This window comes from Oreochromis niloticus, unplaced genomic scaffold (assembly GCF_001858045.2).
Source record: "Oreochromis niloticus isolate F11D_XX unplaced genomic scaffold, O_niloticus_UMD_NMBU tig00007144_pilon, whole genome shotgun sequence".
Taxonomy (NCBI): domain Eukaryota; kingdom Metazoa; phylum Chordata; class Actinopteri; order Cichliformes; family Cichlidae; genus Oreochromis; species Oreochromis niloticus.
This window is the reverse complement of record NW_020328385.1, coordinates 1-23,746: the sequence shown is the minus strand read 5'-3', so window position 1 is coordinate 23,746 and position 23,746 is coordinate 1. Positions and strand designations below refer to the sequence as shown.

The window sequence follows — 23,746 nt, the reverse complement described above, 5'->3', positions numbered from 1 at the left end:
GCTGAGCAATTCTTCATATGCTCATGTGCACTAGTATTTATCACATTACAGCATTAGTGCAGGGGTCATGTTGAGCATGGCTCCAGTGCATCATTGAGCCAGGATTTCTGACTTTTGAATCCAGTGAACTCCACAATAAAGCTGTACTTAGTTCACTCTTTCCACGTGTGCTTAGCACTTATTTTCTAACATTTACAATGTGAAATTAAAATGTTCAGAAGAAATTTTCTTTCTTGTGTTTCAGGTGTTTATCGAATGTTCAGGTGTTTATCGAATTTCAGTCTCTCGTGATGCTGATCGCCTTGGCGTTTGGTACAGCCTTCTAAAACGGGCCACCGGCCACAAATGTCAAGGCTGAAAATACCACACGGTGGATGTACCTCACTGCGTAAGTGTTTTTTTTTTAAATGGGATTTTAAAACAATATGATTTAAACGAGAAAAAAAAAAGATAGGTTAAGTTAATGGAAGGTCATCTGGTAAGACCTTTCTTTCGCTTTCTGTTTGTGAAACACTCATGAATATATTTTTCAGTTCTCCCCTGGGCTGTGGATAAAGTGAAGACAAAACTGCTGATTTATTGTTGTTCACAATAAGTCATTGTGACACATTCCCTCAACTTTTATCCACTAACACTGTGATTCTCGTTCCCACAAATCCTTTGATGCTCATTTGCCTTATTATCTCTCTGACCTCTTTTCTGGCCCCTCCAGAAATCTTTGCTCCATCATGGTCGATTCCCTTCTGCTTGTCTCTGCCGAGACACATGAACCAGAGCCATTACTTTAAACTGCACTTTTTCAGTCTGGCATTTGATCTAACCCACTAATCATTGTTTTTCTGATGTTCAATTCAATTCAGTTCAATTCAATTTTATTTATATAGCGCCAAATCACAACAGAAGTCGCCTCAAGGCGCTTTATATTGTACAGTAGATCGCACAATAATACATATGTCAGTGATGTCTATGATACCTTGGGTATCTGTAAAGGTGCTTAAAGTTAAAATAAAAGTCAAAACATGATATTACTGGATCATTGTAAACATTAAAAACCTGTTTTGCACCACTCATTTTTCCTTTTCTTTCCCTCACAAAAATTTTAACAAAACTTATTTTGCTTGTGCAGCACCAAGATGCCAGACAAAGCTTTGCCAGACAGCGAGGTTGCTGTTGATGGTGCAACTGTCCCAACAGAAGATATTACCGTCCCACAACGCAGCACTTCACCATATTGGATCACAATGACAACTAGTCCCTTGTGTTCCCCACTGTCTCTCCTTGGTTCACAATCCCAGGTGAGAGAAAACAGCTGAAAACTAAAATTAACCTCCAGATATAAAGTGTTGACTGTTACTAACTGTGTTTGTTTTACACTTCTAGAGTATTTAACTGTCAGTGAACCTGATGACATTGAGGTGAGTGCATTTTATAAACCCAGGTTTCATGTGTTAAACAGGAATCCTTGAGTAAATACCAAGAGGTGTCCATTTTTCCAAATACTCACCTCAAAAACCACGTTTCTTTTTTTCTGCTAAACTTGGTTTCATTTTGTCTTCTCTATGTGGTCAGTAATAGTAATATATATTTTTAAAAGTACCGCAAAGTTTCTCTTCAAATAAACTTTGGTTCTGAACCTTGTGTCTTGTAGAAAGCCCAATCTCAAGGTTCTACGTTCTCCACGATCATGTTGACCGTTTGCCAGAAGGAAACTACAGACAGGAGGATGTCACCAAGCTGGTGTGGCGTTACTTCCCTGATCAGACGGTTCAGACTCTGTACTACAACATAATCGTTTATCACTGCAGAGAGGGTGAGGAGTAGACCCAGCAGGCTGATACAGAGAAATTTGCATTTGCAAATTTAATTCAGTTTAATGATTAATATTGAATGTTTCCTCTGCATCATTTTCCCCTCCAGGCCTTTGTGTTTTTAACAGCTGGGATGCGTGCTGCGATTTCGCCAGAAGATTACCTCAAAATCCAGTTACTGTTGGAGAGTGGACGCTCAGAATCCACATGTTTTACAAGACATGCTTCCTGGTTCAAGTGAGGTAGAAAATGGAGCAATCGGGGCTGTTAAATCAGGGGCATGCTCCTGTTTCACTCAAACTATTCAGATCCCAATCAAAACAGATTCCTCCTCTAAGGAGTGAGCACAGCATCATCCTTCTCTGGGCTAATATTAATAGAATGAGACTCAGAATACTTTATTGATCCCTGGGGGAAATATATTGGTTACAGTACAAACAGTAACAAAGACAGATACAAGATACAAGAAGTAAGGAATAGCACAATATATACAATATATACATGCATATAAGTCACTTATTGATAAATATCTGAATAAGAAATGGAAAAACTAAAATGTGCATGAATTTCAAATCAGGTATTTATTATATTTTGTCTGTATTTGTTCCTTCCTTTTGCAACAGCAGCACAAAAGCTGCATGAACTTTATCCACTTTTCTGTTCATAGGCGACAACCCACGTCATTCCGCCACCACTTTAAATTTCCACAGAGCTTCTTGTGAAGTCAGCCCTGTGTAAACTTTAAAGACCCAGACATAGGTTATAGAGTGTTTTACTGACTATTAAGTAATGCCCTTACTTATTTTGAAACTTCAGTCGCTGCTAACCTTCTAGCTTCAGCGTTCCATCTCAAGTTTCCTTGTGGGCCAGCTATTCAGGACCTTTCTGAGAACTCTCTCACAGCTACATGTTAAGAGGAATTGAGGTCTGACAACTGTTGCGGAAAGTCACTGAGTGTTAAGGATGGTGAGTTAGTGAACCCAGACGCGACCTCTCGTTAAAGTTCAACAGTGTCTTTATTTACAGTGAAGCCAATCCACAGTTATCCATAGTGCAAGTCCCTTCAGTGCTCCTTCCCCGTCTCCCCTCGTGTGTCCACACAACTCCCGTGAATCAGTGACGTCTCTCCTTCCGTCTCTCCGTCTCGTTCGCTTCCTGAGAAAAGGCAAAACAGCCGCGATTAGCCTCCCTCCGCTATCAAACACTTGCTTTACCCTTGCTGAGCTCGAGTCACTACCAGGCTTGGTGCAATACTCCAGCGCTGTCTGTCACTCAGCCACACCATTAAATAGCTCTGCCAACGACGGTGGACGATTGGCAGCAGCTGGCGAGGAATCAGTCGCAGGTGGACAGCTCAGAGCGGCAGCACTTCCGGTCGGAGATCTCCCGTTGCTACGCGACCGCGTAACAATCGCAGCGGAGCCGGAGAGGAAAAAACAGAGCGAGAGAGAGGAGAACAAACACACACATACACACAGGTCGCCGGTCGGGGCACCGTCAGACCTGACACTGACACTCAAATAGCATCAAATAGTTCAAATAGCATCAAATAGTTCCTGCAAAACTTTGGTTATATGTTGTGTCGTTACTATCCTGAAGTATGAATCCTTTGCCACAAAGATGCAAACCAGGATCGAGTTACTTCTCACTTACAGTGGAGTCAATATTTATCTTATTAAATGTGGTCAATAGAACATTAAAAACACTCTAACCAGGAGGAGAGTTATTCAGTATTTATTGTACAAACAGAGGATCAGTGATTGATGTAATCCCCTTCATCTTCTACTCTTTCACAGGAGAGCATGTATAGAAGCATGATGAAATGGAGCAACACTGTAAGTCAGCAGTCACATAAATGTGTCTTGTAAAAGCAGCAGGCTCGGGTCTCCCTGATCTTAACGCTGGTTGTTTTTCAGCATGTTCCAGAGTCTGAGGCTCTGGAGGACCGGCTGCTGAGTGTGGAGGTCTCCGAGGTGAATGTGGACCTTCTCATGATGATCATGGACGCGGTGGCGTCCATTGCTGCTTTTGTCAGATTCTTGCCGCTTGCCAACAGGGTACGATTTCATAAACACGTGCAACTTTTTATGTTTTACAGAAGGCTGCAAGGCTTGTCATGGTGTCTGCTGTTCTTTTAATATTGAGAAACATTTTAAATGAGTCTGAAGGAGACTTTGTGTTTTTTTAACACTAAGTCTAAGTCTTTTAACTTAACACAGTTCTCAACCAAGTAGTAATCTTATGACCTGTTCAGCCTTTTGTCCTGGCCCATCTAGCAGGGAGATCCCTGCAGTTTGAGGCAGCACTCAGTTATTCTTTAGTGTTTCTTGCTCAGTGGTTTTATTGTTCAATCAAAAACTTTGCAAAAGTAGAGAAATATGTTTGCACCTATTTTCCATTTGCAAGTTTAAAACCCCAAGATTTATTTTTCTTTGCCTAAACAAACTCGCCAGGACCTCTATCCTGTTACTTTCACAAATTCTTTATTGCCCTGTACAATACAAATCGTGCCTGTAGCACACCCGTTGAGTACCACTGTGTTGCTCAAACATCCTTCTGTTTTCTCAGATATGCATTGAGATGGCCGAACCTGGTGGATTAACACAGGTGATGGAGAGCAATGTCACCAAGGACTATTTATCTTCTTGGTAAGTGTGTCCCACAATCAGAAGTGAGAAAAGAGGAAATTTATTTTACACTGTGTTTTTCATTTTCTTAAAGTGTCTTCATGTTTGTCTGACCTTGTGCTTTTTTCTCTCCTCTTCATAGGAGTAAAGCTGGACGTATTGAGTCGTGAGTATCTTTCTATTTCAGGTTTAGTGGCAGAGTCAAATATACTATACACTCCTCAAGGTCGTCTATAGTAAACAGTTCCCAAAGATGCAAAAAGAGAAGAATGTGATTTAGATAGAAGCAACTCTAGATTAGAAATTTGAAATGGAATTTCTTATTTCACATTAAGATTTGTGACAACAAACCTCTTTTCATGGTAACCTACTGGCATCTTTGCTTTTAAATTCAGTTTGAAGAGCCTGAAACAGCGTCTGCAAGACTCTGGTGAGAACAAAGTTCACCTCAAAATGAAAACCAAGAAGACCGCAGAATCGACTGATGCAGTGACCAAAGGTGACTGCCAGGCGGAGAGCCAGAGGACCGAGGCGGAAGCAGTGACCCAGCCCGATGCTGCAGCCGCCCCTGCTGGACAGCAGCCAGAGCCCAAGTGTCCTGATGACGAGACACAGGAGGGAGAGGAGAAGGATGGATGGAGCATGGCCGACATTAAAGGTACAAAGAGCTGCTTTAAATCAGCAAAATACACCGCTCTGACAGCGAAAAGACAGTAAACTGAATATAAAAAGAAAAGTTGTGATATTTATGGCTCTGATCTCATATTTGTGTTCCCTGCTGTGCTACAGACATTCAGCCTGGTGGTAGTAATATATTTTACATATGTGGTGTTTAAAAAATGCTCCGTTGGTGTGATGAATATATCCCACACCATCAAGGATCCAAGATTTCTGACCCTACCATCCTAATGTCACAGCAGAAACTGAGATTCAACAGACCAGGCAGTGTTTTTATTTTACAGCGTTGCTGAGCCTGTGTGAATTGTACCCTCAGTTTTGTGTTCTTAGCTTAGAGAAGTCGAACCCAGTGTGGTCTTCTGCTGCTGTAGCTCATCTGCTTCAGTGTTGGATGTGCTGTGTGTTCAGAGATACTCTTGTGCATTGTAATAAGTGGTTGTTTGACTTGCTCTGGCCTTCCTATCAGCGTGAAGCAGTTATTTCATTCTCCTCTGAACTCAAAAATACATTTCCTCCAGGGAACTGCCACTCACTGGATATTTTCTGTTTCAGACGATTTTATGTAAACCCTAGAGATGCTTCTGTGGGAAAATCCAGCAGATCAACACTTTTTGAAACGCTAAGATCAGCAAACATGCCACGTTTAAGTGACTTAAATTATTTTTCTTCTTCATTCTGATGCTCAGTTTGAATTTCAGCAGGTCATCTGACCATGTCTACATACATAAATCACTAAGTTGCTGCCATGTGATTGGCTGATTAGAGATTTACAAACAGGTGTACCTAATAAAGTGGCCGATGAATGTTTCAGCTTTTCAAGTAAATCGAAATCATTTGTTCAATTATTATTGAGTTATAATTTAATGTTTAAATATTTTATAAACCCAGTGGGTCCTGTAGCAGATTTGTTGATGATTAACGTGTCGCTCTTTTCATTTTCAGTTGTGGGAAAACGCAGGAGGGAGCTTGTCGGACCTGAGGCAAAGCGATCTCGCGCTCAGTCTCCGTGTGTTGTAGCAGATTTCAGACTGCCTCAGTTCAACCCTAACAGCCCCATCGGTCAGACACACACACACACACACACACTCTCTAAATTCAAATTTGTTGTTAATACTTGTCTAATCTTCCTGTTTCTGCTTCTCTGCAGGTCAGGAGTTTGTGGTCCCTAAATCAGGATTTTTCTGTAACATCTGCTCTGTTTTCTGCCTGAATGAGAAGACCGCCAAGGAACTCCACTGCTGCAGCCAGAAACACTACGACAACCTGCAGGTACGCACGCACATACATATACACGATTCAGCACACAAAATCACACTGTTGGCCTAACGATGTTTGTTTTCTCACTTTTCTGTTTTTTAGAAGTATTATGAGGAACGTCGACAAAGAGCTACAAAAACTTTGTCTCACACGTCTCCAGGCTCCGTTTCTGACTGATGGACCTGATCTACTGGAGAACAAGCCATTGTTATTGATCCTACTAGTTCAGAAACTAAACTAATCGCCTTCTGGCACCTTTTGTTGTAAGTTATATATGTCTTCTTTGATGAATTGTCTCCCAGCCTTTCAGTTAGTGCTTCTGTTTTTGTTTGTACAGGCCGATGGAGAGCACCGTTTTGATCTTGTTACTATTTTATCTTTTATGTGAAAATATTATTGAGAAATTGTCCCTATTAATTTAGTTAACATCAGGAGGTACCTGACAGCTGTTAACAGTTTACTAAATCTTGTTTTGTTTTTTTTTTGCTCATTTAGATCTTTGGCTTCAGTTTCTTTAAGTGTCCAAAATGTGTTTGCTGCTGTTCTGTTAAACATGAAATAAAACCTGTCACATGTGTGTCATACATTTTTGCGACTCGCTGACTCAAGTTTGCACCTGAACAAACCATCAAATTCAGTCAGAAGCTGCAAGAACATTTGCGAGAATTTTAAGTGTGTGTGTATATATATATATATATATATATATATACATACATACACATATATGTATATGTGTATGTATGTACATATATACATACATACACACACACACACATATATATCTATATGTATATACATATACATATATACATATTGTACATATATGTATGTAAAGAAAGTTCATCTTTTACTCTTGATGCCACATCAAGCTTTAGTGTTTGTAATGGTTACTGTCTGTCACTGTTTTATTGCCTGGGAATGTTTTTTTTTAAAAAAGATTTAGGAGTAGTGTTTGGTTGACTAGTAGGTGTTGGTACAGGTGTAGTAGTTTATGGACTAATAGAGGGTGTTGTCACAGCTTATGTGATTAATAACTTGGTGAAATAAATCAAGCTAAAGTATTAAAGAATAAAATTTACATCAATTCTGTAAATCACTTGTGGAACCTGAAACAAACAAGGTCTCCAATCAGCGTTTGTAACAATAACACTTCAAAGATCAGTCACATTTGCACTGCACACTGTAAACGAATAAATACCATGACTCCGTTGCATATATTATAAGTTATTCTTTATTAATACAGTGCCTTGCAAAAGTATTCGGCCCGCTTGAACTTTCCCACATTTTGTCACATTACAGCCACAAACATGAATCAATTTTATTGGAATTCCACGTGAAAGACCAATACAAAGTGGTATACACGAGAGAAGTGGAACGAAAATCATACATGATTCCAAACATTTTTTACAAATAAATAACTGAAATGTGGGGTGTGCGTAATTATTCAGCCCCTGAGTCAATACTTTGTAGAACCACCTTTTGCCGCAATTACAGCTGCCAGTCTTTTAGGGTATGTTACTATCAGCTTTGCACATCCAGAGACTGAAATCCTTGCCTCCAGACTCCATCAAATGAGGAATCATCCATTTAAAACATCTTTTTGAGTAATTTTGTTGTGATCATGTAACCAAGCATGCCGAAATGAGGAGTTGCGAGTAAAACGAGGAACTTTACATATATTACATTTAAACGCCGCCTGTGCGCAACAGATGGCCACCCCTTCCTGAGCCCGGTTCTGTCGGAGGTTTCCCCCATTAAAGGGGGGGGGTTTCCTCCCCGCTGTCGCCAAGTGCTTGCTCATAGGGATTTGGGGGCTTTTCAGAAAGGTTCACTGGCATCAAATTTAGGACTCAGGAAATGTGTAAATGGATGATTCTCCATCAAATGAGGAATCATCCATTTAAAACATATTTGCGAGTCATTTTATTGTGATCATGTAACCAAGCATGCCGACATAAGGAGTCGTGCGTAAAAGGAGGAATTTTGCGCATATTCCTCCTTTTACTCGCGACTCCTCATGTCGGCATGCTTGGTTATATGGTCACAACAAAATGACTAATCTGCTTCAGTTATGAGCTTTCAGTTGATATCACATTGCAGGGTGACTTCACAATGACATCACAGTTCAGATATTATGCTATAAACAAGGTATAGCATCACCACAAGTGGCAACATCAGTGACATAACTAATGTTGTCCCGTGAGTCCATAAATAGAACCCATGAAATGGAGCAGCTTCCGCTCTCCGCAGGTATAGACGCAAACATGCGAGGTCTACTTTCCCCGTTCGCAGAGGCAGGAGACCCCACAAGGCCTCCGGTGTTCGCAGACGTGGGAGAAGATAGCGTCGCAGACATTAGACAGTCTTAATAAACATGTTGCATGCGCATTCAAACTTTAGTCCAATGAATTTTTCTTAGATGAGTGTGTTTGTTTTTTGGAAACAGAGAAAAAAGTGTTTGGATGAACAATTGCAAAACGATTGTCATATTAGAAGACTCTCCTTTCCCTTTGTTGTTTCAACCAATTATTTAAGAGTCCTCAAAAACACCTCAAAGTCTCGCTCAGGATGTTGCCAAACCCCCCAGATATCATCCAAGAATCGATAATAATATAATGGCTTTTTAACACATTTCTCCAATGCAGAGGTCTCCCACTCTGCCATGAAGATGTTGGCATAGGCTGGGGCAAAGTTTTTCCCCATTGCCGTACCCTTAATCTGTAAATAGAATTCCCCGTTGAACTCAAAATCATTCCTCATGAGGTTTATTTCACCCCAAAGGATCTCAGCCGCCGTAGCAGGTGGAGACGACTTAGACCCAGTAGAGTGGTTGAAGGAAAAGGAAAAGGGGGACAGGTGAGGTGCATTTCATGTCCCCGGTGCTATGGGGGGTTGCAGAGAGGTGTGACGAGCTCTGGTGGATGGGGGAGGGAAGTGCTACTGAATCAAACCTGTTAAACAACTGGTTCAATCTGTTAGCCAGAACCTGGTCTCCAGACTCTGGACCCCCTCCGCTCACAGTGCTCCGTCCAGTGATGGTGTTCGGTCCTCTCCACACACCTCTGGTGTTGCTCTGCTGGAGCTGCTCCTCCACCTTCCTCCTAAAAGGAAGCATTACATTTAGAAAATAAAATACTTATTTTATATTTGTTTGTATTTTTTGTAAGATAATACACTATATACACGGAGTTTATCTGGACGTAGTGTTTTCATTGTCATCCAAGTGACTCTAGAGGATGAAAACCTGTTGGAGTGTGTGCTAATGTCTATAGCAGGGGTGTCCAAACTACGGCCCGCGGCCCATTTTTAATTGGCCCGCAAGAAATTTTATAAATAGAAGAGAATATGGCCCGCACTTCAACTTTTGCTTGAGTGTATTGCACTTCTTAGTTTTAACACCAGGGGAAGCTACTGTTGATCAAGGCAGTTGCTCCACCAAAAAGGACAATCCTAGAAGAAATTTACCCCAAGTTACTAAACATGGCAGAACCAAAGAAGCGAAAGGTAGAAAGTGAGTGCAGAAAATTTCAGACACGGTGGGAGAGTGAATATTTCTTCAAAGAATTCAAGGGGAAGTGTCTGTTTTATCTGCACTGAAACTGTGGCAGTTATGAAAGAGTATAATGTACGACGTCATTATGAAACCAAACATCAGGTCTATGCATCCTACACTGGTGCTGAGCGAGAGCAGAAAGTAAAGTAAATAGTAGCTGTCCTGCAGGGTCAGCAACAGTATTTTTTTGTGCTCAAAAAGTCCAGGAAAAGGCTCCAATAGCAGCTATGAGGTGGCCCAACTCATCGCAAGACGTGGAGTTACAGAGGAGCTGCTCGATCTTAAGAGTCTAAAAGGCACAACAACGGGTATGGATACTTTTGAAGCTGTGTCAGACTCAACTGACAAAATGGGACTTAAATGGGACAAGCTGTGTGCAGATACAACAGACGGGGCTCCAGCTATGGCAGGTGCACACAAAGGAATGGCGTCTATGATGTGCGCTGAGGTGAAAGAGGCTGGAGGTGAGGCTGTTAAAATGCACCGTACTGTTCACCAAGAAGCCCTTTGTGCCAAGACAGTCAATCTTGGAGATGTAATGAACACTATTGTAAAAAGTGTCAACATAATTCGAGCAAGAGGACTGTAGCACAGAGAATTTCAGGCTTTCCTTTCTGAAGTGGATGCTGAATATGGGGATCTACTCTACCACTCGGAGGCGCGCTGGCTAAGCCGCGGCGCCGTGCTGAAGCGTCTTTACTCCCTGAGGTCAGAAATTGACCATTTTTGAAAGAGAAGGACCGACCTCTTCATGAGCTGAATGACCCTCTATGGTTGGCAGACCTTGCATTTTTAGTTGATCTTGCTGATCATTTAACCACCCTGAACAAGAGCCTACAAGGGAAAGAGCAGCTTGTACCACAACTTTATGCGCACATGAAAGCATTTTGTGTGAAGGTCAATCTCTTTAAGACACAACTGCACAACTTCAACGTTGTGCAGTTCCCCACACTGTCCAAGATCACAACTGCTTATCCACAGGCCAACCTTTCTGCTAAAAAAGGGAAATATGTGTCTGTGATTACATGTCTCGAAACAGAATTCAGACAGCGCTTCCAGGATTTTCTGACAGTTCTACAGGAACTTGGAAAAGGAAAAGTTTCCTCTGATGAGACGCCATGTGAAAAAAATGATCAGTCTATTTGGCTCAGATTTGCTCCATGATCAAACGACATTTGTCCGGATTTTTGGCACAAGTGGCGTCGGATCAGTACCGCAGCTGGATGGCCCGATTTACATACCCAGCGCAGCTGATACTCACCAGAAATCTACACTATTGGACAGACGAGCCAAAAGATCAGATCACCTTCTTTGAATAAAGCTGTGGTGATAATGGGGAGGAAGAAACAAGCACCAGCACGAGCTGGTCTTTGCCAACAGCTATCTCTGCCAGAACAGAGACCAAAGAAAATACACTGACACCTCTGATCTGCTCGAAAAGCTTAGATTCATTTTAAAAAATTAAATGAAAACATCAATATACTGGCAACCGTACAAGGTGGGGGGAAAGCCATCGTAAAAACATTCATGCTTAGACAAACATTTAAAAGCAAATGATGGTTTCATAGGTTATCACTAGGCTTTATGTAGCCTGAGGCTTGGTGTCAGAAGGTGTGGATGTACAAGAAGAACAATGACAGAGGTACATACTGTCTCCCAGGCCTGTCACCTTGACCTTGCTAAGGTCCAGCATGGCTGCCACGCTGCCACTGAAAGGGCTCTTGGGAATGTGATCTCCACCGTAGGTCACGCAACTCCCAGGGGACCCTGTCACGGGAAAGGGAAGCGATCCACATTCTCCCATTTAATATGATGCATAACAGCCAGAAGAACGCTTCCTTGTCTTATAAGAACCCACATAATACAAAGTAACTACAAAGTAACTACAATCCACGCCCGCATGTGTGAGCATTTCTTCTCTCGCCTTTGCACAGGTGTATATTTAACAGTGTGTGTTGGTGTGGTTGCTGATGATTTCAAAGTCATTCACAGCCTGCTGCTACTACTGCTTTGACTGGTACACAGTTCAAATGACAGCTCAAAAGGACCTGTTTACATTCGCGTACCAACTATAACCCTGTTTATTCATGTTTATTCTTGTTTTTAAATCCTTGCCATTGTGATTTGAATTTTGATCTTGTCAATTTCGTCAAACATTTTCATAAAAGTGTTATGAAGAGTTGTTCCACGTAGTATGACGGAAAACATTCAGACCGTATTATAGACCAATAAACTAAATAAACGGACTGTTTTTTGTTAGCACTCTCTGACTTTGTGAGGCAGTACAGGTATTCTTACCACTGCGGCTGAGTCCTGGTCCCTCTGCCTTGAGAAGGATCCACTTTGACCCTGAAGGATGTCATTGGAATAGCCTAAACGCAAACAGCCTTTGTCCTGATGGCAGAGGACAAAGGCTGTGTTAGCATGTTACCTTTGCAGGTAATGCTCTACAGTCATTTTTAGCCTCAAACAGCAGGTGGGTTAAATAAGTTTCCCTGTAATATCTGTTGTTTGGAATATTTCTTTGACATGAGCATATGTTTGCGCTCTTTACTCTCACACACACAGTTTTATGGAGCTTTACCTTGACCAGACTCTGAGCAGTCAACAGTGAAGTATGTTGGCTGGAAGGCTTGGAGGCCCGTATTTGCCACTCCAGGGTCAGAGACCTTCACCTTGTTTGGATGACAGCCTGCTCCGATATTCATCTGTGGGCACAAACACCAAAACTCTAGAGACTTTTCAGTGAGAAGAAAAGGCAAACCCTGCATGCAAGAGTGAAAGTGAGTGCATACTCACCCTGAATGGACTCTCAGTCTCCCCAGGAGACCATCACAGTGTGCTTCACAGGCTTACGTGGGGTGTAGGTGCAGGTGTATGTGCTGTTGCAAGAAATCTAAGAATAGTTGTGTAAAGATATTTTAAGTGGACAAAGAGGATAAGGCGTTTGTAAACCCTGTTCAAGGAATTCTATCTAGCAAGATATGTAAAGATATTTGAGATAAAAAAAAAACAACCAAAACACAGGGAAACATAGGAAATAATTTTTTGTCAGGCAATGACTTGTTAGTAGCCATGACAACAAGGAGGTCCCATAAACCGGGCTGGGCTGTTTGTTGCTGGCAGGAAAAAGAAAAAAACAGAGAAAAATAAATATCAGGGGAAGTCCAGGCTGAACAAGGTTCATCCCTTGGAATTTTCACTCCAAGATCCCCTGCCTGGACCTCCCCCTAGCAGATAAACATAGAGAGGCAGATGAGCCGAGGGCTCGAACCCGGGCCTCTATGTTACAAACCTGCTAGCCCACCACATGTCGCCACATGATGGGCGAGCAGAACGTGGAATATCCTTCTATTTAAAGAGCGCAAGGTGCACATCGGGCACCCAGCCTTTCACAGGAGACCACACATTTTTACACTCAAATACTCACCACATTTCACACACTCACACCTGCTTTTTTTCCCTGCCCACCTCTTTCTCCACTTATTTATCAACAACCACTCCTTTTTCATCTCTGCTACCTTGCCTTTATTACATCCTCTTAGCTAGCATCAGTGACCGGAGAGCAACAACAGCAACCCAGTGCTTTTCTCATCATTTCTTTAGTCACGGTCAATTCATTGGCCTCTACGGATTAGCTAAACCAACTTTACAAAACAAGTTTCCCCGAAGAGCCCAGTTGTCATCTCAGCTGCCTAGATTTGAGGACCTAGCTAAGGACAGTAGTTAGGGACACAAACACATGTAACTTACCGAAAAAAAGCCTGGGGTCCCTCTGTCACTGTGGTTATTAGGTGCTAATAATTTGATGTAAAAGTGTGGGAGACAGTGTGAAAAAATGAAGCCAGAGTTGGTAGCCTGAAGAGAGAAAGTGCAAGTTGTGGAAGGTGGAGTAATAAGGGAGCAAATAGTTGAGAAATGAAGAGCTGACAAGCATGGGTATTTTCCGGTAATAAAAGGTAATAAGAGAGCTGTAGAGCAGGCGGAGGGGTTGGCCAGCAGGAAAAAGGAAAAAGGAGAAGCGACTTGGCTTCTCCCCGCCCCCCAAGCAAGGGTCGTGGCAGCGAGTCCGTGAGGGGTTCGAACTCGGGTGCTCAGATGTAGAGCGCCACTTCATACGTCTTACGCCAACGACCAGCCGCAAAAACTAGGACAAAAAAGGACATTTATCTTTTGTTCGGCAATACTTGTTTTTTTTTGGGGGGGGGGGGTTCTGTAAAATAGCTATTAAGTTTCTTGTGCAATATTGTTCCACACAAAAACTGCAAAGCCACACAAGTGCCAGCGTCTCCCACAGCAGCAGCAGCAGCTGTGAAAACAAAGTGGACAAAGGATCAATGAGTCTGTGCTTATCGGCTCTCCGCTCTCCCCCAAGCTGGCGTTGTTCTTGGTAGCCATGACAACGGAGATAGTCCCAGCTTTAAAAATAAAGGCCCCAACACCCCAAAAAAGAAAAAAAAGAAAGAAAAAAAAACGGGATTCCCTGCGCAGACCAGGAATCCCCCTAGCAGGCCGAAGCGACAGAGATGATTTTGACCGAGTGAGACTCGAACCATCGACTGTCTGTGCTTCAACCTGCCAGGGGCCGGCGACAAGTGCTCTGCGCCACCTGCCGGGCCGTGGAATTAGTGCAAATTTGATATATTTGACTTCTCTGAAGACGAATTATTTTTGAAAAGGAAAAATAATAATTTTAATGGGAGGCAAAACATGTATGGTGCTCGGTAAAGATGACACGCCGACTCACTTCTTCTTTTTTTGTTTTTTTTTTGTTTGAGAAAGTTTGTTTTCATATTAAACCAATGTCAGTGACGTCATTCTATGCCACTACCACAGGTAAGGAAAAGCCTGAATCTGTAGATCTTTTCACATTTCACAACAAACAAAGAAACAAACAACCTTTATTTGTCACATACACAATCATACAGGGTACAACATGTAGTGAAATGCTTGTGTCTGAGCTGCAGACCTTTAATTCCCGAAATTCAGTATAAACATCATCTGTGCAAAGTTTTATGTTTCTAAAGTGAAACCGTGAAAAATTACAGCACTGCCAACACATAAATATCCAGACGTTGAAGAAAAAGGCCCAATTTTGCACACATTGAACACCATGTCAGTTGAATTTTTTAGGTATTAAACAGCAGAAATTATTTAATTTTATTAACAGGCCTAAAAATACTTTTTGAGCCAATATTTTTTTCCTTTTTTACTTTTTTAAGTTGAACAACTAAACAACAAATATACATAATAATGCAGTTATAGAAAGGGCAGGAAAAATGTCACAGCTTGCAGTATCTTTTACAACTCATGTATACAAATACAAGTCGGTAAACAAAAAAGGAATACATTAGGAGAAAAAAAACAAAAAAAATGATTAAGAAAGAAAAAAGGGTGCTCGAGGTATAAATAACGTATAAATCAAGTGAAACATTTGACACAGCTCCTGTGTTTTACATGCTTTGGAATTTGTGCTGTTCTTTAGATTCTCTAGATAACTGTGGTGGTTTTTGTGGTCTTCTTTTGCGGCTCTTTCAGTGAATTTTAGTCAGAGCGCGGTGAAGCTTGGTGTTTGGAATCGGTGATAGCTCTGGAAGATAACCAGCCTTTCTTTATCCGGTTACATGAGGTCTGATGAATTTGTGGTTCAGTTTTGTTTGTTTAGTGGACTTGTGTGCATTTACGTAACTGCTCTTTTAATCATGGCTTGTTTTCGTTGTGTTTGGTGGTTGTAGAAATGGTTTATATGAGATTTTAGCGGAGATGTGCCCACAGAGTGAATGTAAAATGCAAATGATGCAGTAGAAACAGTCTACGTCATTTCCTGGATGCTGTACGAAAAGTAGCGGTAAGAAATCGAAGGCGTGACCGTTATGATTTTGAATATAATATCTGTGTGTGCGCTGAGTAAGTACTGAGTAAGTACTTTCAAGGCATAGAAATGACTCAAAATATTTATAACACTGTCTTTGCTCACTTATAGATCGTTAGACACACAGATAACATTGCATGTGCATGTGGTGTTTGAAGTACTTTCAAGTACAGATGAGATAACACCTTATCATATTATCATCGTCAGAAGTGAGCATATACGCACGCACTCTTATCTCTTCTATGTAAAGTTTTGAATATACCTATAATCCAGGTAACCTTTGATAACAGCGCACTAATACTATTAGCTTAATCTAAGATATGGGTGTCGGAATAGGTGTTCTCCCACTTATTGCGCTACCATGAAGTGAGGGGTACAAGTTAAACTGTCCAGGGTTAACATAGAAAGACAATCATCCACACTCACATTCACACCTGCGGTCAGTTTAGAATCCGAAAAACGATGTGGGCTTCATAGATAATTGGCAAACCTTCTGGAGGAAACCTGGTCTTGTTAGGAGAGACGGCATCCATCCCACTTTGGATGGAGCAGCTCTCATTTCTAGAAATATGGACCAATTTATTAAACCCCCAAAAATATGACTATCCAGAGTTGGGACCAGGAAGGAGAGTTGCAGTCTTACACGCCTCTCTGCAGCTTCTCTCCTCCTGCTACCCCCCCAAAAACCCATCTCCATTGAGACTGTGTCAGCTCCCAAACAGACAAAAAACAAACTTGGTGTTAAGACACCAATTTGGCAATTTGGGGGCACGGTCATTCTCTACACATGTTCAGATGCATCTATGCTTCTATGGAAACTGTTCTTATGGCGAGAGGTTCTGGTGCGAATGGACCGGAGCCTCCTGCCTGAGGGGAGCAGGTCAAACAGACTGTGTCCAGGGTGAGAAGGGTCAGCTGTGATCCGAGCTGCACGCCCCAGTGTCCTGGAGGTGTACAGGTCCTGCAGAGATGGGAGTTTGCAGCCAATCACCTTCTCAGCAGAGCGCACAACACGCTGAAGTCTCTGTTTGTCCCTGATAGTGGCTCCAGCGTACCACACGGTGATGGAGGAGGTGAGGATGGAGTCGATGATTGCAGTGTAGAACTGCATCATCATCCGTGTTGGCAGGTTGAATTTCTTCAGCTGCCTCAGGAAGTACATCCTCTGCTACGGCATCATGCCCTTGGACTCATTTTTACAACTTTTTAGTAGGAAAAAAAGAGGAATTTTAATTAAAAAATGTTTGACATTTGTGAAAATGTAATTTTTCCTGTATTCATTTTTTTTTGTTATTGGTTTTTTTTTTTTACATTTGTTTTGGTTTTTATTGCCTTTTGAGTCAAAAGTCTCCAGATGCAGATGCTTGGTTTCCTGGTATTTCAAGACATTAATGCAATGGAGAGGGATTTAAAAAAGAAAGAAAGAAAAGAAACAGTGGAAAGTGAATCTCACATGAAGCGGAGGAGCTCAGAGTTCTCTCATTAGTCTAAATATCTTCGGAAGTGAGTGCAGATAGTAGTGGGAACATTTACTCAAGTACTTAAAATACATAAAGTCTGTGTTTCAGGTAGGTGTTTCCATGTTATACTAGATTCTGCTGTACTATGTTTTGGGTATAAATATTGTTTTTTCAGCTCACTGACACTTATTTTAAAGCTTTAGTTGTTTTTGTATTATAGCTCAATAAGGGCAATAACTATGTTACTAATTACAAAAAGTTGGCACACTGTACAATGTAAACAAACAGAATGTATATGTATATTATAGCACCAAATCACAGTAACAATCACCTCAAGCTGCTTTATGTTGTAAGGCAAAGACCCTACAGTAACAATAAAAAACAAACAAACCCAAAAACCCAACAATAATCATATGACGCTCTTTGAGCAAGCACTTGGTGATAGTGGAAAGGGAAAACTCCCCTTTAACAGGAAGAAACCAGGCTTGGAGGGTGAGGGTGGTGGTGCTATGATGATTGTAAGACGAGCATGACCTGTGCACAGTGCAAGAAATGTGTGTGTGGGTGTGTGCGTGCATGAGTATGCACACACTCATCCATGTGTACACTTGTGCAGACAAGAAACTTGACTGTTGGACAACAACTGTTCCATGTTCTGATTATTTGAGCGATGTCATTATTTTCTGTTTCACAAATATGTACACCCCCCCCCCCCCCCAAAACAAACAAACAAACAAACAAACAAAAAGAACAAGTACATAAAGACTCACACAAAAAAATAAAGCAGAAGAAAACCCTTCTTCAACTCTGCCGTGGCCGGTCCCAAGCCTGGATAAGGAAAGACGAAGGGTGAGTGAAAGGGATGTCTAGGGTCACAAAAATCAACATGACTCATTCTAAAGGGCACAGACGTGCACCCAAAATTAGAAAACAATTGGATGAAAGATTTTGAAGATTCACTAAATCTGTCATCACCAAAAACCAATAGGGTGTCAGTAATCTTGAAAAGATTTGAATGCAAACTTTCCAAGATACATTTATTCTACAATAAAAGTTTGGCCTGATGGCGGTGCTGGGGTTCTACAGTGTGGCCTGGTGGCCAAGTGGCAAGGTGTTAGTGTTGTAAACTGAAGATCTTGGATTCAATACCCATCTATACCTTTAATACAAGCTGACAAGGGAAACAAAAAGTCCCTTTCTGTACTAGACACTAGCTGTAAGAAACAACAGTCCGTCCAGGAGCAATGTTCTCCCGAAAGTCTGTTCTGGGCATCTTTTTCACTCATCAAAGTGACTTCTTCAGTTTCACCTGACTGCAGGTTTCCACAGCCTTATAAAGAGTACATCTGCATAATGTCAGAAATTATACACAAGCATAAAAATAACAGTCCACTCAAGTTTTACAAAACACCATTGCTTATTGAGTAATAGAGCGTTATATACTGTTTATGATTTAACACCACCATGATGGTTTGTGGAGCATTGTGGAGTGAAATGTCACTGCTAAAGCTTGGCTGAAACTGGGTGATAGTAATTCTAACAGAATAATGCCGGTGTTGACCAGATGCACTATAAATGTGGCAACACTTTACAAGCTTGCAACATTTTTTCATGCTTTCCTTGGAATGATGTTCGCATTTGGCAATCTTTCTCTGGGTTTTTGGAATATTGGAGAATGTTGCTTTTGAATGGACTGATTCTTATGCAGTGATTCTCTACTTTGAGCACTCAAACCAACTAAGATGACAAACATGTTCATCAATTCATTTAATTGAACAATTCAAGAGGAATATGATGTTACGGTATGGACAAAGCTCAGCCTGTGTGGCATAGTGGCCAAGTGGCAAGGCATTGGTCTCGTCTGCCAAAGCTCATGGGTTCAATCCCCATCTGTGCCTTTAGTACAGTGATTAAAAACCTGTTTGATTCTGTACTTGCTGATCACGTTGCTTTAAGTAGGGGAAACACTCTGCTCCCAATAACCAGAAACACTGAACAGAACTTTAGACATGACTCTGGTGCAACAACATCACTGTTGTTGGCGCTTTACTCAGTGTGAGTATCAGTTTCCTTTACTCACAGGTTAAATATTTAACAGAATATAACATACGTTGTGAAGAGTCAAAGTGGACGATCCAAACAGGATATCTGACAACAGGAGACATTCGCAAAAGCATATTTACACTGATAATTCATATTAATGTTAATAATGACAATTTAATGACCATAATGCTTCCATCAAACTGAAATCCACCATTAATAAATCCTCAATTGATTTTTTAGACACAACTACATTTAAGGGCCCAAATTTCCCAAATGACCACAAATTAGATGTTAAAGTCTTTTTCAAACCTACAGATACACATGCCTTACTGTTCAGAACAAGTTTTCACCCAAAACACACATTTGCAGGGATAATTAAATCCCAATTACTGAGATTTCACAGGATCTGCACTCAACAGAGTGATTTGGGGGAAGCTGTCAAGATTTTATTCTCAGCTCTCTCCACTAGGGGGTACTGTTGGTCCTTTTTAAGAAAATGTTTCAATTCATTCTTGCAGACCAAGCCAATTGATGTTTCTCCCCTCATCCCAGTGGTGATCACATATTCTCCCTCCACCTGCAAATTGGTCAGAGTTATCAAGAGCAACTTTCAAAGGTTCACTCAGGACACACATATGCTTCAGGATCACAAGGCAATTGCAGCCTTCAGGAGGAACAAAAACCTGGGTGATCTCCTTGTAAAGGCTAAAATCTCACCTCTCTCTGAGCCTAAGCGCAGAGATCAGGGCAATTTTTCCAGCACCACAAGTGGGTGGGCAGTTATTCCAATGGTAATGTTTTTCTATCACTGTGCAAAGGGACTCCAAGATCTAAAAACTGTGTATATTTGATCACTTGTAGGAACTGTGGAATCCAATATGTGGGAGAAACAGGAAATACACTTTTGGTTAGATTCACAGTTTTTGCCTTGTTGGGAGCTTTTAAGGACCAGCCTTGAATTTTACACATTTGATAAGTGAAGACTGGATGCTTAGTGACGAGAGCTGGGATAATCTGGACAGAATCTGCAGCCTGCATCTCCAAATCAGAAATGGCTTTAGATCTGACGCTAGCAGACAGGCATGCATGTCTCAGGGTGATTACACACTAACACATTGTGATTAATCACACACATTTGTATACATTTTATTCACAAGATTTTAAAAAAAAACAACAAAAAAAAAAATACACTATACAAAATGTGTTTTTGTGACAGGCCGCTAGTAACAAAATGCTTAAAGATTTAAAATTGGTTCTTTCCCAAGTTTTCTGTTATGTGCACACACATTCCTTGACTTAGGTGCTTTTTAATTCTCCAACAATGGTCAGTGCCAAGTGTTTACACAAACAAAAAACAAACAAACAAAAAACATTACTCAGAAAATGGTCAGGTACAAGAACTGGACTAAAAAGGAGTGGAAAAACCAGATAATGTCCAAAGAAATACTTCAGCGTGTGGCTCACGACTTTTGCACAGTACTGTAAATGTTATTAATAATGAAAGATGTCAAAATGTAGCTTTCTCATTTTTAAAAAATTCCCATACACATTATTCTTTTCTTCTAGTGAAGGTGCCTCCTCCTTCTGACCTTAGGGTAACTAATTTCTCAGACAGTGACATCACGGTGCGCTGGGAAGCTGCAGATGATGATGATGTTTCTTACCTCACTAAGTGGAGGCGACCTGAGACAGGTGGGGAAGAACTATTGGATTGTTGGAGTACATATTATGAAGTAAAAAATACAATGTCTCAATAAACTGTTGTCCTGTGTCTTAAGGAGCATCAGATATCACTGTCTGCACTCTATGGAGATGGAGCTCAGAGTGAAGCTGTGGCCGTATGCTACAGCACCTGTGAGTCACACATTTTCTGATCCTGAACATTTCTCAAACTCAGGAGGGGAGAGCCTGAAACCATTTACCTAAGTCACATTAGCAGCAGTCATATTCTGTCATATTGTGTCTCTATGTACAATATAGCATTACTAATACAATAACCTGTACGTCAATGAACTTCATTGTGTAATTGATGGCAGTTCTCAAAGTACTAGTCACTTAAAGGTTAAATTTCACATCTAAATTCTCATCTTTGAGTAACTAGAACTCTGAGCTATGAAATAAATGTAGTGAGGTTAAAGTATCAAATCAAAGTATCAAATTCTCTGTTATACTTTACATTTATTTTCTAAAAAAAACACTTTGCTCTGCCGCCAAAATAATTTCCTCCTATAAAGGAAGAAAGTGAGTGTTAAGTGTCGTTAGCTGTGGTACTTTATCTCTTCTATGATGTTGCTGCAGGCTCTGGTGGAGGCCCAACCAGCCTCACGCTTTCTGATGAGACTGCCGTCAGCATGGTGATCAGTTGGGTACCTCCCAATGCTCATGTCCTCCAGTATCACGTGTCCTACACAGCATTGACTGGAGCTGATAGCCAGGATCACACTGTGAGTGGGTCGTAGTCATCACATCTTCACCTCTTCTGGGCTTCAGCCGGCTGTCATGTGTCAGAATTCCAGAAATTCCACAAGTCCCAAAACTTTAAATGAGTTCTGACTGTGTTGGGATGATAGTGTTGTTTGTTGTCTGCAGGTGCTGGTCCCTGGTGGAGAGAAGCAGGTGATGCTGGAGTCACTGCAGCCAGATGCACGTTACAGCATCTTGGTCACCGCTGAGTACCACAACAGAGAAGGAGGCAGCGGTTCAGCTCAGGGCAAAACTGGTGAGTCAAACAAGGGAAAGATGCCAAGACAGCTCAAGTGCAACTTCCAGTTAAGACCGACAGGCTTACGTGCAAAAAGTGCAAATGTCCCATTACTTTACCCTTACAGGAGGATATGCATACTTGAAGGTTTCCACATATAGAAACATCAAGGTTTGTGGGCAGTATTGTTTCTACAGCACTACACGTACAGTCATTTTGGTCCAGAGACACAGATTCCTTTCTCTCAGACCACTCCAGTATCTGTGTGTCATGGAGACCAGTATCTGCCGTTGATGGATATCCTATTGTAATCCAGGATGTAAAAGGTATTCTGTAATCACGTCTACAGTGATGTGAAAAGGTGTTTGCCCCCTTCCTGGTTTCCTAGTGTTTTGCATATTTATCACACTTACATGTTTCAGATCATCAAACACATTTTAATATTAGACACAGATAAGACAAGTTAATACAAAATGCAGTGTTTAAATGATGATTTCATAGATTAGGGAGAAAGATTATCCAACCCCCCTGGTCCTGTGTAAAAACAAATTGCCCCTCTTGTTAAATGACGAGTTAACTGTGATTAACCAATTTTGGAAACCTCAGTTCAGTGTTACTAGACACACTCAGGCCTGATTAATTGCAGACTTGTGAATCAAGAAATCAGTTAAATAGAACCTGTCTGACAAAGTGAAACAGGCTAAAAGACCTCAAAAAGCAACACATCGTGTCACCAGCCATCCTCCTGGTCCTCAGTGTTAATGCCCACTTAACTGGGTCCTTCAGTGGAAAGGCTCAAGCAGAGGAAGCCTAATATAACAAGATGAGACTGACAAATATTCTATTTGAATGTTTAAAAAGAAAAATATCACAGTATTTATGCTTTCACTGAGCATATACCTGCATCAATGATGAACTCTCAAGGCTGAAAAGTCCTGGCCTCGGTCAGCCACCGTCCACTCACACACACACGGCTCACATCACCAATCCCTGACTGCTTGATCATAACAGCAATTGGGCTGCTGGGAACATGACGGCCGTTCTTCTCGATGTTAACAAGGTGCTCACCAATCTCCTTGGGAACAAAGGAGATTCCTAAGACAGACAAAACAGATACTGGCTGACTCACACACCTGAGCCCATCATCTAATCACGTCTTCCCTGTTAAAGATGTTGCCGGGACCGCAGGAGAGGGTGGTGTGTGTGCTACAGGAGCAGTGTGAAAGCCAATAAAAACGTGCTAAACTGCAACGCTGCTGTTGTCGGGTCTTCATTGTCACACATATATCCTTACTAAATTGACTGCATTTTTATTGCTTCAGTTTAGGCATCTGATCAGAATGTTTCCAGGCATGTAGACTTATAGAAAACCATTATCAGTGTAAGTGTAAGCGTTGCTGCAAAAACCCTCCGCACTTGTACCTGCAATATTTCAGCCCAGCCATAGCGCCAGGCGAAGCTCATGACCCTCAAAACATGGAGCGCAAACTCATTTGTGCATCCACAGTGAAGTCTGTTGTTGCCTCACAGAAGACCCTCAAAAACAGGACATAGAACATACATTACACAGTTGTATCTCTAAATATAATCATAAGCCCATATAACCTTCAAAATGAGACCAGTCTACTGTAATTTAGGTTTACACAGTTCAGCTGGCAGCTGGCAGAGTTCCCTTTATTCCCTTCATAAAGTTACTCACACAAGTTTGGGCCCTGATTTGATCTGAATTCTGCAATAATCTACACTA

General features: G+C 41.3%; 1 protein-coding gene, 1 long non-coding RNA gene and 1 other non-coding gene across 6 annotated transcripts; all 3 read left to right on the top strand.

Moving 5' to 3' along the window:
- The first annotated feature begins 1,140 nt into the window (after nucleotides 1–1,140).
- Nucleotides 1,141–1,687, top strand: LOC109198281 (uncharacterized). Its single transcript, XR_002059174.2, has 3 exons — nucleotides 1,141–1,295; nucleotides 1,381–1,415; nucleotides 1,649–1,687. It is a non-coding gene; the product is annotated as an uncharacterized LOC109198281 (long non-coding RNA).
- Nucleotides 1,688–2,022: 335 nt separating this feature from the next.
- Nucleotides 2,023–6,575, top strand: LOC109198279 (matrin-3-like). 4 transcript variants are annotated; one of them, XM_019353822.2, is made up of 9 exons: nucleotides 2,023–2,050; nucleotides 3,605–3,643; nucleotides 3,725–3,865; nucleotides 4,377–4,456; nucleotides 4,578–4,601; nucleotides 4,831–5,093; nucleotides 6,056–6,172; nucleotides 6,261–6,382; nucleotides 6,473–6,575. In XM_019353822.2, exons 1-9 carry the CDS (start codon nucleotides 2,030–2,032, stop codon nucleotides 6,545–6,547), a joined length of 882 nt encoding a protein of 293 aa, XP_019209367.1. In that variant the 5' UTR covers nucleotides 2,023–2,029; the 3' UTR covers nucleotides 6,548–6,575. The 4 variants fall into 4 exon arrangements, with proteins under 4 accessions (XP_019209367.1, XP_019209368.1, XP_019209369.1 ...); XM_019353823.2 differs by lacking the exon at nucleotides 2,023–2,050 and adding an exon at nucleotides 2,752–2,774; XM_019353824.2 differs by lacking the exon at nucleotides 2,023–2,050 and adding an exon at nucleotides 2,957–3,153.
- Nucleotides 6,576–19,081: 12,506 nt separating this feature from the next.
- On the top strand, nucleotides 19,082–19,153 carry trnat-cgu (transfer RNA threonine (anticodon CGU)). Its single transcript has one exon. It is a non-coding gene; the product is annotated as a tRNA-Thr (tRNA).
- Nucleotides 19,154–23,746: the final 4,593 nt, after the last annotated feature.

What these genes read in the sequence shown, in the direction of transcription:
- LOC109198279 (XM_019353821.2), top strand. Translation starts at nt 3,409, where the DNA reads ATGAATCCTTTGCCACAAAGATGCAAACCAGGATCGAGTTACTTCTCA. An exon ending in AAAGCTGGACGTATTGAGTC is followed by an intron (nt 4,602 to 4,830) that starts GTGAGTATCTTT and finishes TTTTAAATTCAG; the next exon opens with TTTGAAGAGCCTGAAACAGC. An exon ending in CAACCCTAACAGCCCCATCG is followed by an intron (nt 6,173 to 6,260) that starts GTCAGACACACA and finishes GCTTCTCTGCAG; the next exon opens with GTCAGGAGTTTGTGGTCCCT.